The sequence below is a fragment of the Erinaceus europaeus genome, chromosome 13, assembly GCF_950295315.1.
Source record: "Erinaceus europaeus chromosome 13, mEriEur2.1, whole genome shotgun sequence".
Taxonomy (NCBI): domain Eukaryota; kingdom Metazoa; phylum Chordata; class Mammalia; order Eulipotyphla; family Erinaceidae; genus Erinaceus; species Erinaceus europaeus.
The window spans coordinates 32,222,270-32,238,201 of NC_080174.1; the positions used below are offsets into that span (position 1 = coordinate 32,222,270).

General features: G+C 41.1%; 1 protein-coding gene across 1 annotated transcript in view; it reads left to right on the plus strand.

The window, feature by feature from the left end:
- The window catches only part of MDN1 (midasin AAA ATPase 1), a 151,166-nt gene that overhangs the window by 119,550 nt on the left and 15,684 nt on the right, over positions 1–15,932 (plus strand). Inside the window, exons 60-70 of the mRNA XM_060205395.1 lie at positions 4,814–5,028; positions 5,347–5,734; positions 6,358–6,467; positions 7,052–7,757; positions 9,616–9,777; positions 10,020–10,293; positions 11,651–11,886; positions 13,707–13,802; positions 14,386–14,480; positions 14,818–14,939; positions 15,695–15,841. Coding sequence (XP_060061378.1) covers positions 4,814–5,028; positions 5,347–5,734; positions 6,358–6,467; positions 7,052–7,757; positions 9,616–9,777; positions 10,020–10,293; positions 11,651–11,886; positions 13,707–13,802; positions 14,386–14,480; positions 14,818–14,939; positions 15,695–15,841 — 2,551 coding nt within the window. The remainder of the gene's footprint in view (positions 1–4,813; positions 5,029–5,346; positions 5,735–6,357; positions 6,468–7,051; positions 7,758–9,615; positions 9,778–10,019; positions 10,294–11,650; positions 11,887–13,706; positions 13,803–14,385; positions 14,481–14,817; positions 14,940–15,694; positions 15,842–15,932) is intronic.

Below are 15,932 nucleotides of genomic sequence, written 5' to 3' on the forward strand. Positions count from 1 at the left end.
TTAACCCTCTGGGAATATGGACCCAGGATCATTGTAGGATGCAGAAGGTGGAAGGTCTGGCTTCTGTAATTGCTTCCCCACTGAACATGGGCATTAACTGGTCGATCCATACTCCCAGCCTGTCTCTCTCTTTCCCTAGTGGGGTGGGGTTCTGGGGAATCGGAGCTCCAAGACACATTGGTGGGGTTGTCTGTCCAGGGAAGTCTGGTTGGCATCCTGCTAGCATCTTGAACCTGGTGGCTGAAAAGAGAGTTAACATACAAAGCCAAACAAGTTGTTGACTAATCATGAACCTAAAGGCTAGAATAGTGCAGATGAAGAGTTGGGGGGGGGGGGGTCTCCATTTTGTAGGTAGCTAGTAGGCATATTTTAGTTATATTCCAAAGGGCCTGTGGCTATACTGTTTTTTTTGTGTTTTTTTTTTTTTTTTCTTTTTTCCCCCCTGAGCCTGAAATCTGATATGCAGGTGGATCCAAGTTATTGTCTGGGGAGATGATATCATGGCTGGAAAAAGAACCAGAAAGCTGGATCAGGGAAGAGAGTAGCTCCCAAATAGGGGAAAGGTGTATAAATATTGTTGACTGTAACCCCCATCAATTTGATGTGATTTGGGGCCCATATTTAAGCCATATAATTTTGAAAATCTCATTTTCATTTGTACTCCTGTGGTTGCTTTTTGTGATTGGACATCTTCATATGTGTATGTTGATGATGTTAATATTTTTCTCTAAACTTTTCAGTCATTTAGCAACATTTTTAATTTATCATTTTACTATTGTAGATATTAAATCTTTGCCCAGCTTAAAGTTGGAAGTGTGTTGCTAGTGGTTTTTATTGTCTCTGAAGGTTTCTTTTTTCTTTATTTTTGCCTCTAGGGTTATTGCTGGGGCTTAGTGCCTGCACTATGAATTCACTGCTCCTGGAGGCCATTCTCCCCATTTTTTTGTTGCCCTTGTTGTTATTTTTATTGTTGCCATTGCTGTTGTTGGATAGGACAGAGCAAAATGGAGAGAGATGGGGAAGACAGAAGGAGAAAGATACCTGCAGACCTGCTTCACCACTTGCTAAGCAACACCCCCCTCCCCCAGCAAGTGGGGAGCAGAGTGGGGTGGGGGTAGGGGTTGTTGAACTGGGATTCTTACACTGGTCCTTGTGCTTCATACTCTGTGCACTTAATCCCATGCGCTACTGCCACCACCCTGTCTGTTTTTTTTTTAACATTAATTATTTATTTTTAATTGTACTTATTTTCCCTTTTGTTGCCCTTGTTGTTATATATTTTTTAATTATCTTTATTTATTGGATAGAGACAGCCAGAAATCAAGAGGGAAGGGGGTGATAGAAAGAGAAAGAGAGACGCCTACAGTACTGTGTCACCACTTGCAAAGTTTCCCCCCTGCAGTTGGGACTGGGGGTTTGAACCTGGTTCCTTGCACAGTATAATGTGTGTGCTCAACCAGGTGCATCACCACTTGGCCCCCCTGTTTCTTTTTAACTAGAGTGCCACTCATTTCTGGTTATTGATGGTACCAGACATCAAAGTTGGTATTTCTTGCACACAAGTTCTGTGTGATTTTGCTGTACTGTTCTGTGTGATTTTGCTGTTTTTTATTTCTTTTCTTTTTTTAAAATTTTTTTATATTTATTTTACCTTTTGTTGCCCTTGTTGTTTTTTTATTGTTGTTGTAGTTGTTGTTGTTGGATAGTATAGAGAGAAATAGAGAGAAGAGGGGAAGCGACTCCCCTGAAGGTGGGGAACCGGGGCCTCGAACCAGGATCCTTACACCGGCCCATGCGCTTTGTGCCATGTGTGCTTAACCCGCTGCACTACCACCCGACTCCCTAATTTCTTTTTCTTTTTTAAATTTTTAAAAAATATTTGTTTATTCCCTTTTGCTCCCCTTGTTGTTTTATTGTTGCAGTTATTACTGATGTTATTTTTGGATAGGACAGAGAGAAATGGAGAAAGGAGTGGAAGATGGGGTGGGGGAAGAATAAGGTAGACATCTGCAGACCTGCTTCACCGCTTGTGAAGCGACTCCCCTACAGGTGGGGAGCCAGTGGCTCGAGCCGGATCCTTACGCCGGTCCTTGTGCTTTGTGCCTGCCACCTGTGCTTAACCTGCTGTGCTAAGGCCCTAGTCCCTGTACTGTCTTCTTAACCTTTATTTAACAACAATTTTCCCCAAATATACCAGGCCCTTTCTTTTTTTTCTTTTTCCGCTTTTGTTGCCCTTGTTGTTTATTGTTGTTGTTGTTGCTATCGTTTTTGGATAGGACAGAGAGGAGGGGGAGAGACAGACACCTGCAGACCTACTTCTTTGCCTGTGAAGCAAACCCCTGCAGGTGGGGAGCTGGTGGCTCAAACCAGGATCCTTATGCCGGTCCTTGCACTTTGAGCCACGTGCACTTAACTGACTGCACCACCGCTCAACCCATGCCAGGCCCTTTCTAATTTTGACTTTACTTTTTTTTCCCTTCACTGACTTTAGAGTTAGATATGATTGCCTATTATTTTCTCCCCTATTATTTTATTTTATTTGCTTTATTTTAGTGAGAGAATGATAAAGAGAGAGATGGGACACCTGACACCAACCAGAGCACTGCTCAGCTCTGGTTTAGGGTTGTGCTAGACCCTAAACATTGAACTTTGTTGCCTCAGACTTTTTGTATAAACATTATGCTATCTACCCCACCCATTCTTTTCTATTTTTTTTTTTTGTTGTTGTTGTTTTGTTTTACACCTACATTAATTCCTCTTGTTAATCTTTTTTTTTTTTTCCCCATGAGAGGATTTATTTTATTCATTGCAATGTTAGTAGAGCAAGAATGGAGTCTGACACATAATAAAAGGTTAATATATATTTGCTGAATATTATTTTGACCTTTTTGACATTGTTGCTTTCTTGTAATTCAATATTTAGTTGCTTTTTTGTACTTTCTTAGGAGAATACAAAATTATTTCTGAATGATAATTCCTTTCCCCAACATGTTTCATGTCTGATTTCACTGCCTATAACTTTATGAAGACAGATGTTCAGTCTTAGTTTTTCAATTTATTTTATTGAGTTACATTTTAAAAACTCTGTTCATACCCTCAACGACCCTGGGTCCATGCTCCCAGAGGGCTAGAGAATGGGAAAGCTATCATGGGAGGGGGTGGGTTATGGGGATTGGGTGGTGGGAATTGTGTGGAGTTGTACCCCTCCTACCTTATGTTTTTGTTCATTAATCCTTTCTTAAATAAAAAATTAAAAAAAAAAAACTCTGTTCATTCACCAGTAATGTATTTATTGTTCATTGGTGTTTGCTACTATATGTCGCACTAAGAATTGTTTTTCACTTACAGAAATGTGTTCTTTAAATGGAATTTTATCCAAATTTTATCTTTTTATTTACAAAAAGGAAACATTGACAAAATCCATAGGCTAAGAAGGGTACAATTCCACACAGTTCCTACCACTAGAACTCCATATCCCAACCCCTCCCCTGATAGCTTTCCTATTCTTTATCCTCTGTGTGTATGGACCCAAGGTCATTATGGGGTGCAGAAGGTGGAAGGTCTGGCTTCTGTAATTGCCTCCACACTGAACATGAGTGTTGGCAGGTCAATCCATTCTCCCAGCCTGTCTCTCTCTTTCCCTAGTGGGGTGGGGCTCTGGGGAAGTGGGGCTCCAGGACACATTGGTGGGGCTGTCTGCTCAGGGAAGTCCAGTTGGCACCATGGTATCATCTGGAACCTGCTGGCTGAAAAAAAAGTTAACATATAGAGCCAAACAAATTGTTGACTAATCATGAATCTAATGGCTGGAATATTGCAGATAAAGATTTGGGGTCTCCATTTTGGAGATAGCTAGAAATTTTATAAGTTTTATTTTTTTTCACAAGTATATTCTAGTCCGTACCTTATTTAACTTTGTTTTTTTGTTTGTGATTTACCAGTGAGTTATAAGATCATAAGATTACAGGGTATAGTTTTACAAGATCATAAGATTACAGGGTATAGTTCCATACTGAATAACATCATTTTTGACTGATTGATCCTTTTACTCTTCATTTGACATGTCTCCCTTTTCATATACTTGTATTCACTTATGTTCATAAATTTAATTTTTGAACTTGAAGCTGCTTTATTGCTGTATCAAATAATTTTTTATAAACTTTCTTTTTTTTTTAGTATTTTATTTATTTATTTGATAGAGACCATGAAAAATTAAGAAAGAAGAGGGAGATGGAGGTGGGAGGAGAAGATGGGGGTGGTGGTGGTGGTTGATTCACTGTTCATGAATCTTGCCCTTGCAAGTGGGGACCAGGGGCTTGAACTTGTGTTCTCATCTAGGTGTGCCACCATCCAGCCCCCTGTTACAGCCTGTAGTGTTAAACCTTATAGCTCTTCAAGAATTTTATAGTCAGTGTTTTCATATCCTGCTTATTTTACCCTTACAGCTATCATTTTGTCCTATATGAAATATCTAAGGAGCCAACTTTGTTCCTTGCTCTGAAATTTGTCTTCTGATTTTCCATCTTTCAAGTTTCCCTTTTTTATACTGTGACCTGGATTTTAAGGTGTGTGTGTGTGTGTGTGTGTGTGTGTGTGTGTTTGTGTTTTTTCTATATTTCTGGAGTTCCCACTCAGCTAGTTACTTGAGAATGGAATACACATTTCTTAAAGGCCCACACCTGACCCCATTCTATCTTTTGTTTCTGTCACTAACTGCTAGATACTCTCTCATCCTCTGAGACACTCTATACTGCTTATTGCAAGTCTTGTAGTTAATTTCTTAATGTTTCTTGATTCCTGTCTCCTCTGTCAGGGCCCCGGCAGCCTGAGTAGAGCCATGTTTTCCAAGTGCTGCTTTGAAGCCTTGACCAGCAGTAGCAGAGCAAGTCCCTGGGATGTCAGTGGCCTTCCCATTGTATCGTCCTCTCATGTCACTTTGGGAGAGTGGGTTGAGCGTGCCCAGCAGCTCCGTAATATCAGCTCGATGCTTTGGACCAACATGACTGTTCCTTCAGTAGCTGAGTTCAGGTATTTCCTCCCCAGGGATCATCCCGCTTCTGTCATGGCTAGTTCTGGTGGGTGACACCATTGGTGTTTTCTGGCTAGTTCAGTACCTTTTCAATCCCCAACAGACAATTATGAACTAGTCCATCCATGTCAGTTTGGGCATATTGTGATCAAGAAGGTAATCCTTAAAATACCACACAAGATTATTATAAGCATAGAAACTCATTTCCAAGAATTGGTAGTATTGCCTGCCATGATATTTTCTGACAGAGTGAGAGTGTAAGAAATGAATGATCTTTGATTTGGATCAACACCTTAGGTGCTCCCTTCTCCCTGCAGGCGTACAGATTCTCAGCTGCAGGGACTGGTGCTGTGCCGGCACCTGGTGGGCCTGGCAGAGCTGCTTCCCGAGCCCCGGCAGCAGGAATACCTGCAGAGCTGTGAGCAGCTGCTGCGTGGGAACAGTTGTGCCTTCCAGCATGTAGGCCAGACTCTCTCAGACATGGCAGGGCAGGAGGCTCTGCCCAAAGAACTGTTGTGCCTCTTGCTCACATCCCTGCGCCACTTGTTTGGAGAAGGGGAGGGCAAGCAAGACCTGCCTGAGCTAGCCCGCCGCGGGAGCCTCTGGGTAAGCCTTGGCTTGCTCCAGATTCAAACATGGATTCCCCAAGCACGCTTTGACCCTGCTGTGAAGAGGGAATACAAACTCAAGTATGCCAAAGAAGAGGTATGTTGTCAAGAGTTGGAACCTATGTTCCTCCCCTGACTGTGCTTGCTAAGTGTCTCCCTTTGAATACTCAGGACATCTAAGTGGGGTGATTTTTGCATCTGCCTTTCTTCAGAGGAGTTCTGAATAGGCTCAAGCACTTCCTAAGATTCTAGTCTGTGAATACTTATGAATGGGCTACAGTGAGCCGAGACCTTAACAGTGGAGCACCTGAGGTTTTGATGTCTCTCAAGTCAGACACCAGACATGCAGCATGTAATTTTCCTTCAGTTTTAAACTTGGTACTTAATATTTAAAACTCAAGAGCCAAGTAGATTTTAGATACTATGATGTCCCTTTGAACTTCCTAGCAAACTCAGGAACAGAATGTATTGAGATAGTATTGTTTTGTAGAAGGAAATTTATTTTTGTCATGCTGAAATTTAAACTCCTTTAGCAGGGTCTGGGTTCAGTGGTACATATTAGATCATTTCACTCATTTAGCAGTTTCATGGTGAGTGATCCAGGATAATGGATTAGAGACCCCCTGCTCTGGGTCATTTGGGAATTCAGATCCCTCCCTTCTCATTACTTTTCCTTCTTTGGGCTGGGCACAATAGACCAGTTTCTCTTTTTTCTGTTAGCTATACCAGCTGCAGTGTGAGTGGAAGACCCGGAACCTCTCATCTCAGTTACAGACTGGAAGAGACCTCAAAGATGAAGGCATTAACAAGTATTCTCATCCTCACGTCAGGTAACACTGCAGGATGATTACATTGGAGATCACTGACCCATCTTTAAAGAAGACTATTGAGTTTGACCTCTGCATTAAAATTGCAGTGTGTTCTCCATCCCTGAACTATGCTAGCAATTAGTTCCCACAGCCATGGTTATAGTCAGGAAAATACATGCTCTGCAGGAAAGGGGAATATCCACATGAGATTAAGAGGGTTGCAGCCAGAACTTATTCTCAGCATGGAAGATTTGTTTGAGGATATTTACTGTATAGTTCTGTTGCCTTAGAAAATACTGTGTAGGGTAGTGAGTTCTGAGTTCCAGTCCTGCCCATCCCCTTTGGCTTTTGACTTTGGATAAATCCTTTAGTTTCTCTAAGCCTCAGTGTCTGTACCTTCACATGATATGGTGAAACTTTTAGGACTTAATAGCATGTGTTGAAGATGATAAATGTTACGTACATGTTGCCAGTTTTCATTGTAATTGTCCTTATTACTATTATGCTTCTCAGTGCTGAACTGCTTTTATTCTCTTTACCTAGGGGCTCAGTCATGATTTGCTGCATACTTTTTGAACAAATTTGCATGTTGTATTTGCCTTTAGGTCACTTCACCAAAGAATTGATCACCTGGAGAATGTGGTTTGCACCCTGTCAAAGAAGCAGGCCTTCAGACCCCAGCAGCCCACATATGAATCCCTGGTGCAGGAAATCCATCAGTATGTCACCAGCATTGCCAAGGCCCCTGCTGTTCAGGATCTGCTCACACGGCTCCTGCAGGCCCTGCACATAGATGGGCCTCGTTCTGCCCAGGCGGCCCAGAACCTTCTGAAGGAGGAGGCCTCTTGGCAACAGTCACACCATCAGTTCAGAAAGCGGCTCACTGAGGAGTACGCCCTGTATCCAGACTCTGTGGCTCCCTTGCAGGCATCCATCTTGCAGTTGCAGCATGGCATGAGGCTGGTGGCATCAGAGGTCCATGCCTCTCTCCATGGTAGCATGGTTTGTGCGGAGAGGCTGGGTGGCCTGACTGCATCGCTTTTGGCTTTCCCATCAGTAGGACCCACCTTCCCCACCTACTATGCTCATGCAGACACTTTGTGTTCGGAGACATCAGAGGAGGTTATGAGAGGCCTTAGGATGTTGGTCCTCAAGCGTTCAGGGGGAAAGGAACCAGAAGGCAAATACATAGGCCTCTGCCCTACCCGAGAGCAGCTACTGCTGAACGCCCTCCTGTACCTGCGCTCTCATGTGCTATGCAAGGGTGAGCTGGACCAGCGGGCCCTGCAGCTCTTCAGACATGTGTGTCAGGTAAGCCTCTCTCAGGAGGCCTGCCCCACCCCTCCTCCTAAAGGGGTTTGAGAACATAAGGAGGGACCCTTCGGGCCATTAGCAGTGCCCGTCTACGGGAGATCAAGTTAGCAGTTAGTTAGACGACCTAGTGGGGGTTGCATTATTACGTAGAAAACTGAGAAATGTGAATGCCTGTGCAAACTATTGTATTCACTGTCAAATGTAAAAGATTAATCACCCAGTCAAGGGGCAAAAAAAGTTAGAAGTTAGTGATTGGGGGTCTGGTGCTTGTTCCTTCTCTTTTTGCACCCCCCCCCCCAAAATACCATCATTTAGTGGAGCAGTGCTACTGTTTTCTTCCCTTCTCCCTCTCTCCTCCTCTCTCAATCTCTCACCCTCTTAACAAATAAAGCAGGAGAAATGGCCACTGTGAACAGTGGAGTCTTTGTGTAGGCAGTGAATTCCAGTGATTACCCTGATGACAAAAAAAAAACAAAAAACTATATAATAATGAAATTTCCAAATATTTAGTGATTTTTTTTTTTGCCTGTATCATATTTAGTGTATATTTTTATTATATGGATGTGCCATAGTAGTTTAACTTTCTATCATTGAACATTTACTTTGTGTAATCTTTTTGATAGTTTGTATTAAAAATCCCTACCACTAAGTTTGGGAACAAGTTTTAGAAAACAGAATTGCTGGGATAATGGTTAACTACTTAAGCTTTTTATACAAGTCACCTTCCTGAATGAGGATGTTTGTTTCCTCAGTCCTTATCAATTTAATTGATAATTTTACCAAATTAAGGCTTAAAGTCTTAGAGGCAGTAGGAGATTTACAAGACATCTGGTAAAGCACAGTACAGTTTTGTCTGATTGGTATCTTTCAACCAACTTGTCCCCAGCCTGGGCTTTCCTTTCCTAAACCTTTGGTTCCTTGAGGTGTTAGCCATGTGTACTCTGAAACAAAAGCCTCACCAGGTACCATTACTACCTGGGAAGGAAGCCCCTGATAATTCTACTATCACAGTTACACCTGAGAACTTTGTGTAAATGCAGCCAGAGGGAGTCGATTGCTGCAGATAGACTGAAACCAAGCTTTCATTTGTTCTTTATTACATTAATTTTTTTTTATTTATGAAAAAGGGAACATTGACAAAACCATAGGATAAGAGGGGTACAACTTCGCACAGTTCACACCACCAGACCTCCATATTCCATCTCCTCCCCTGATAGCTTTCCTATTCTTTACCCCTCTGGGAGTATGGACCCAAGATCATTGTGGGCTTCTGTAGTTGCTTCCCCGCTGAACATGGGCATTGACAGGTCGATCCATACTCCCAACCTCTCTCTCTCTTTCCTTAGTGGAGAAGGGCTCTGGGGAAGTGGAGCTCCAATGCACATTGGTGGGGTTGTCTGGTCACATCCTGCTAGCATCTGGAACCTAGTGGCTGAAAAGAGAGTTAACATACAAAGCCAAACAAATTGTTGAGCAACATTAAATTTATTTTTTTGGATACTACACTGATGTGCTTTAGAACCACAGTACTTTTCTTCCTTGCACCAGAAATTAGGAGATAACAGGTCTTGATGTAGGAGATAACTCACCCGATACTTGGCCATATCTGAGGACCTGGGTTGAAGGCCCTGACACCACATGGGAGCACCACACACAACAGGTGCTACTGTGTCTCTCCTCTCTGTCTCTATCTAAAATTTAAAAAGAAAAAGGTCATCCGTTGGGAGTGGCACATACTGAAAGAAGAAATTAATAAATTTTGCCTTTGTTCATTATAAGTTCCTCTAAGCACTTCAGCTAAGGTAATGAGCATTGCAGTATTTTTTTCTTTACTTCCTCTCCTCCCTCCCCCCAGGAAATCATCAATGAATGGGATGAACAAGAACGCATAGCCCAAGAGAAAGCAGAGCAGGAGAGCAGCTTATACAAGTACAGGAGCAGGAACTCCAGGAGAGTCTTGAGTGAAGAGGAGGAGGAAGAGTGGGAGTTTAGAAAACAGTTCCCACTGCATGAAAAGGTGAGTTGGTGATGGGGGTGAGCTGAGGAGTAGGGCAAGGGGGAATTAGTTTGCTTTATGGAAAGAGTTTCCTGAATAACACACATTCTCTTCTATTGGCTTTGGATTCTTTTTTAATGTATCTCAGTGCGTGTATGTTGCTTCTTTATTTTTTTAAATTTTTTGATCATTCACCCTTTTAGTCTGACTGGAGCAGGATTTTGATTTTTAAACAAAAAATGCAATTGTGTTATTATTTACAGGACTTTGCAGATATTTTGGTAGAACCAGCGCTAGAAGAGAAAAAGGGAGTTTTGGATGGGAAAGAAGAGGAAGCAGCCACAGACCTCGCTCTCCTCTCCCAGAGCTCCATGCAGGCTGTAATGCTGGTTCATCAGCAGCTGTGTCTCAGCTTTGCTCGGTCTCTCTGGTACCAGCAGACGCTGCCATCACACGAGGCAAAGCATTACCTTAGCCTGTTTCTGTCCTGCTACCAGACAGGAGCATCTCTTGTGACACACTTCTATCCCCTGATGGGTATGGCAGTCCACTATTACTCTAATGAAATAAAAATGAATAAAAGTGATCTCTAATTCTACAACAGTTAAAACCTATTTTCACTAAATTCCTTATTAAGAAATTTCCAGTAGCTTAAAGAACTCCATCTAATTAAAAAAAAAAAAAAAGTTGAGTTGCGTTCTGAAAAACCAGAGCACCAGTACACCATTTTTTTTTTAAAAAAAAGGTTTATTAATTGGGGAGGTGGGGGAGAGCAGGAAGAGAGAATGAATCGTTGTACTCACTCTGGCATATGTGTTGCTGGGGATTGAACTTAGTACCTTGTGCTTGAGAGTTCAAGCCTTATCCTTTGGGCCACCTCCATTTCTCATGTTCTGTTTGTTTTTTTCATTTTGTTACTATGCAGTGCTGTAGACTGAACCCAGGACCTTGCTCAGGTCAGGCATGTTCTTACTCTACCACCTGCCTAGTATTTCATTTTAAATGATCTTATTCCCAATGGCTTTCTAATACTCTCAGTATTACACTTGATCTTAGCCAAAAGGCCGAGAAGTGATATACTCTCAGTATTAGATAAAATAATGTGTTCTTGTGAGTGATCTGGGAACAATGAAATCTCACAGAATATGAACCAATAGTTTCTTTCATTACATCATGATTTATTCCATCTCTGATAGGAAATTAACAAGACTACAAGATCAAACTACCTTTTACCAAGCACAGCTTTAAAATCTGGGAATTTAGATCCACTAAATCAAATTTTCTACTTTCTTGATTACACCTTGGAAGTATCTGACCCTATCTATATATCCCAGAAACTTGGCAGTGTTTGATGACCACCTTGGTATTAATATCACATAGTTCTTCCCATAGACTGTGTTGCTTGGGTACAAACACTGCTTTATAAATCCTAGTAGTTCATTACTTTTGAGTATTTTTATTTTTAAGTAATTTACTAACACAAGAGAGAAGGAAAAGGAGAACTGGAGCATCACTCTGGCACATATGATACTGAGGATTGAATCCAAGACTTATTTTTGTTTTGTTTACCACCAGGGTTGTTGCAGTGCCTACATATCACTGCTGTCCTGGCAGCCCTTTTTTTTTTTTTTTTTTAATAGCTTGGGAGACAGAAGAAAAGATACCTGTAGTGCTTCTCCATCACTCATGAAACTTTCCCTTTCTAGTGGGGGAGAAGCTCATGTTTTTAGAGTAAATTTGACAATTTGTTATGTGAGAGAGCCCAAGATACTTACTACTCATCTCTGACGTGGTGACTTGGGATTGAGCCTGGGCCTTTTGAGTATGTTTCTGATATCTTTGTATATTGATAGATCAGCATACTGTGTTCACTGTAATCTTGTTAATTTCACAGGAGTTGAATTGAATAACCAGCTCTTGGGCAGCCAGCTTTTGGCCTGCACCCTCTCTCATAACACTCTTTTTGGGGAAGTGAACTCATTCCTGGTAATGAAACCTGATGGACCTTATGACTTCTACCAGCACCCCAATGTGTCAGAAGCACTCCAATGTCAGCCTGTGCTTCAAGGTTTTTCAGAGGCTGTCCGTCAGCTGCTACAGGAATGGCCAGAACACCCAGCGCTTGAGCAAGTAGGTGAATGGGAAGAAGATTGTGCTGAGGATATAGTCTCTGGACATCCCATTATTTGCACATTTGAATATACAAAGATTTGCACAACACCAGCTCAGTGAGATACTGCAAACTTAATACATGATGAGCATACCAGTTTATATTTCTCTTATTTAAGTATTGTTCTAATATATGTGTTCCAGGTTTAAGCCAGCCCCCACAGCTTAGAAGGAAGCCTCAGTGCTGTGGTCTTTGTCTATCTGCCTCTCTTCCTTTTCTGTGAAAATGGAGGAGGAGAAAAAAAGCTATACATGATATTCAGGGAGTCCTTATATTAAAATGCTGCTGGAGTGCTCTGTTTTCAGATTATAAAGGCCTGACTTTTTTGCAAATGTCAGTTACAACTTTGCTCTGTGGTCTTCACCCAACTTTTTTTTAAAGTTTATTTATAAAGTGGAAATATTGATAGGACTATAGGATAAGGTTACAGTTCCACACAGTTCCTACCACCAGAACTCTGTATCACATCTCTTCCCTTGAAAGCTTTCCTTTTTTGGAGCATGGGCCTAGGATCATTATGGGGTGCAGAAGGTAGAAGGTCTGGCTTCTGTAATTGCTTCCCTGCTGAAGATGGGTGTTGGTAGGTCTATCCATACTCCTAGCCTGTCTCTATCTTTACCCTAGTAGGGCAGGCAGGGCTTTGGGGAGACAGGCCTCTAGAACACATTGGTGAGGTTGTCTGCCCAGGGAAGTCAGATTGGTGTCATGGTAGCATCTGCCACTTGGTGTCTGAAAAAGCATTAAGATATAAAGCAGAAAAAATTGTTAAGATATAAAGCAGAAACAAATAATCAGGAACCTAAAGACAAAAATATAGCAGATGAGATTTGGAGTGTCCATTTTGGGAGAAGCTAGTAGGTCTATTTTAGGCATATTCCAAAGGGCCCATAGCTTTACTCGTTTTTGCCTGAGTCTGACATTTAACATGCAGGTGGACCAAAGGTATTTGAGGAGGTGGTGTCAGAGTTGGAAAAAGGACTAGTAAGTTGGATTAGGGGTGGGGTTTACAGGTAACAATATTTATATACTTTTCCCATATTGGAAGCTACTCTTCTTCAGCCAAATTTTTAATGAATTTTTATAAAAAATGAATTTATTGATTGATAAGAGAAGGGAGAGAATAAGAGTATCAGCCTGGCATAATCAGTGCCAGGAATTAAGTCTTAGAACCTCATGCTTGTAAATCTCTACCCACTTTACAACTACCAGACTGCCTTTGGTCAGTTTTTAATGACTAATAATACAGAGTAAAAGTGATGTACTTTTTTTTTTTTAAGGTTTTATTTATTTATTAATGAGAAAGATAGGAGAGAGAGAGAAAACCAGACATCACTAGTATACATGCTGCTGGGGATCCAACTCAGGAACTTGTGCTTGAGAGTCCAGTGCTTTATCCACTGCGCCACCTCCCAGACCACAGAGTGACTTTCTTTTAGAGATTTTATTTATTTATTAATGAGAAAGATGGGAGAGAAAGAACCAGACATCACTCTGGTACATGTGCTGCCGAGGGTTGAACTCAGGACCTCATTCTTGAGAGTCTGATGCTTTATCCACTGCACCACCTCCCAGACCACAGTTATTTTCTTAGAAATAAAAATCTTATGTCCAGAGTAATATAGCAGGATCTCCAAATCTCAGACTGTCATTTCTAATTTCTAGAAACATTAGCAAAGCCGGTCCTTTGGGGGTAACTTATAGTGAAACTACTCTTCAGTAGCTTGTGACTTAGGGTCACTGGCACTCCTGCAGAGATACTTAAGTATTTCTTTCCCTGCAGCTGTTGGTTGTAATGGACAGGATTCAAAGTTTCCCACTGTCAAGTCCCATTTCAAAGTTTCTGAATGGCTTAGAGATCCTTCTGGCAAAGGCACAGGTAAGTCGAGTCTCTCTTCCTTGTTTCACTTTATAATCAGTTGAGAAAAAAAAAATTATCTAATAGCAACTATTTTCAGAGGGACAGAGATGAAGTTTGAGCTTGACAAGGAAAACTTTGCCTGGTTTCTCTAGCATGGGGTCAGGTTTTTACCTCCTAGGGCTGTAAACTTTTTTTTTGGAAGGAACTGAGATTCAGTTCTCCAATCCCTGTGCTTTCTGCCTATCTGTGAAGTTGGTTCTTACTGGAGTTATGTCAAATGACCACAGAGAACTTGAAGCTGGTTAGGCAGACTGTAAAGTCATTACTCTTATTGGTAAACCAGTATAATAGTTGTACAAAGGCTCAGTGGTTTTCACTTAAAACTAGTTCAGAGGGCAGGGAAGGTAGGGTCGTGCTTATGCAAAAAGACTTTTCATGCCTGAGGCTCTGAGGTTCAATTCCCAGTATCATAAACTATATATGAGCAGTGCTTTAGTTAAGTGTGTGTGTGTATAAATAATATCATGATAAAATCCAAGATGTTTCTGAGAGGAGGAGTTAGTGATTGAACAACAGCTACATTTTATCCTTGTACCTTTAGGATTGGGAGGAGAATGCTAGTCGATCCCTGTCTCTGAGGAAACATCTTGATTTGGTCACTCAATTGATTATTCGATGGCGGAAACTGGAACTCAAGTGAGTGATATCACTCCCCTTCCCCCCTAAACACATGTTAGGAGAGGTTTTCATATTTTGATGATTTCTTTCTTCAGGATTTATGTAGTAGAGTTAATGAAATCTAAAAATCTTCAGGATTTAGGCGAGAGCATGTTCTTTTCTCAAGAACCAGAACAAGATACTCAGATGATCTTAATAATGATCAGACAACTGGCTGAATTCCTGAGACAGCAAACTCAGTGATTCCTTCATGTTCATCTAAGAGCAGAGAATAGGGAATGTATAATTTACTGTAATTTCAGGAATTTCAAATGTGTTTCCTTAAATACCTCCTTAATCTTTTCTCATATTTCAGCTGCTGGTCTATGAGTTTGGATAATACTATGAAACGTCACACTGAGAAGTCCACCAAGCACTGGTTCTCCATCTATCAGATGCTTGAGAAGCACATGCAAGAACAAACAGAAGAGCAGGAAGGTAACACTTGTCAATAAATGCTTATTTAGAAATTCTGAGGAAAACCTGCAAACAGACCCTTTCCCTATTGTTTTCATATGAGATGTGTCATTGCTGATGGGTCAGCCAAGAAAGCTGTGTAGTTTTCCTCTTACTGAGTAATTGTGAAGATTAGAAATGCTTAATTGAGTTGTCTAATGTTTAGATTGCTAGTCACAGGTAAGGCTTCCTTATTTTTGTATCCATGAAATAAGTCAGAATGAAAGTGGCTATCTTGGTAGTTAGATAGTAGTTACCATGTTTTACTTAGTAGTGTTTAATTAATTTTTAAAGTATTCTGTCTTTTTAAAATTTTTATTACTTTATTGAATAAAGATAGCCAGAAATCGAGAGGAAAGGGGGAAGATAGAGAGTCGCCTATAGCACTGCTTAACCACTCGCAAAGCTTTCCCCTTATAGGTAAAGACCGAGGACTCAAACCTATGTCCTTGTGCATTATAACATGCACTTAACCAGGTGTGTCACCACCTGGTCCCAATTGTTTTTAATTTCATACTGCACACACCTCATTATTCAGATTACTAACTTTCTGAGTGCATTTAGCACTTACCTTGAGTGCAGCTTTTGTTTTTAAATCCATTGGTAATCTAATGTTGGCCCTTACTTAAAAACTTTGCTTTAATTGTGTTCTCTAGTTCTCCAGTAGATTGTATGCACATTGAAGAGTGAGTGGTGGTTATAGGAATATGTCTGTTTTCCTTTTTTAATCTCTAAAGATGACAAGCAGATGACCCTGATGCTGCTGGTCAGCACATTACAAGCATTTATTGAAGGATCTTCACTGGGAGAATTTCATATCCGACTCCAGATGTTATTGGTTTTCCATTGTCATGTCTTGCTCATGCCACAAGTTGAAGGAAAGGGTAAGGGTGTGTGTGTGTGTGTGTGTGTGTGTGTGTGTGTGTATTTCCTTTTACTTTCTGACTACACTGTCAAAATGGGTTAGACTTTGAA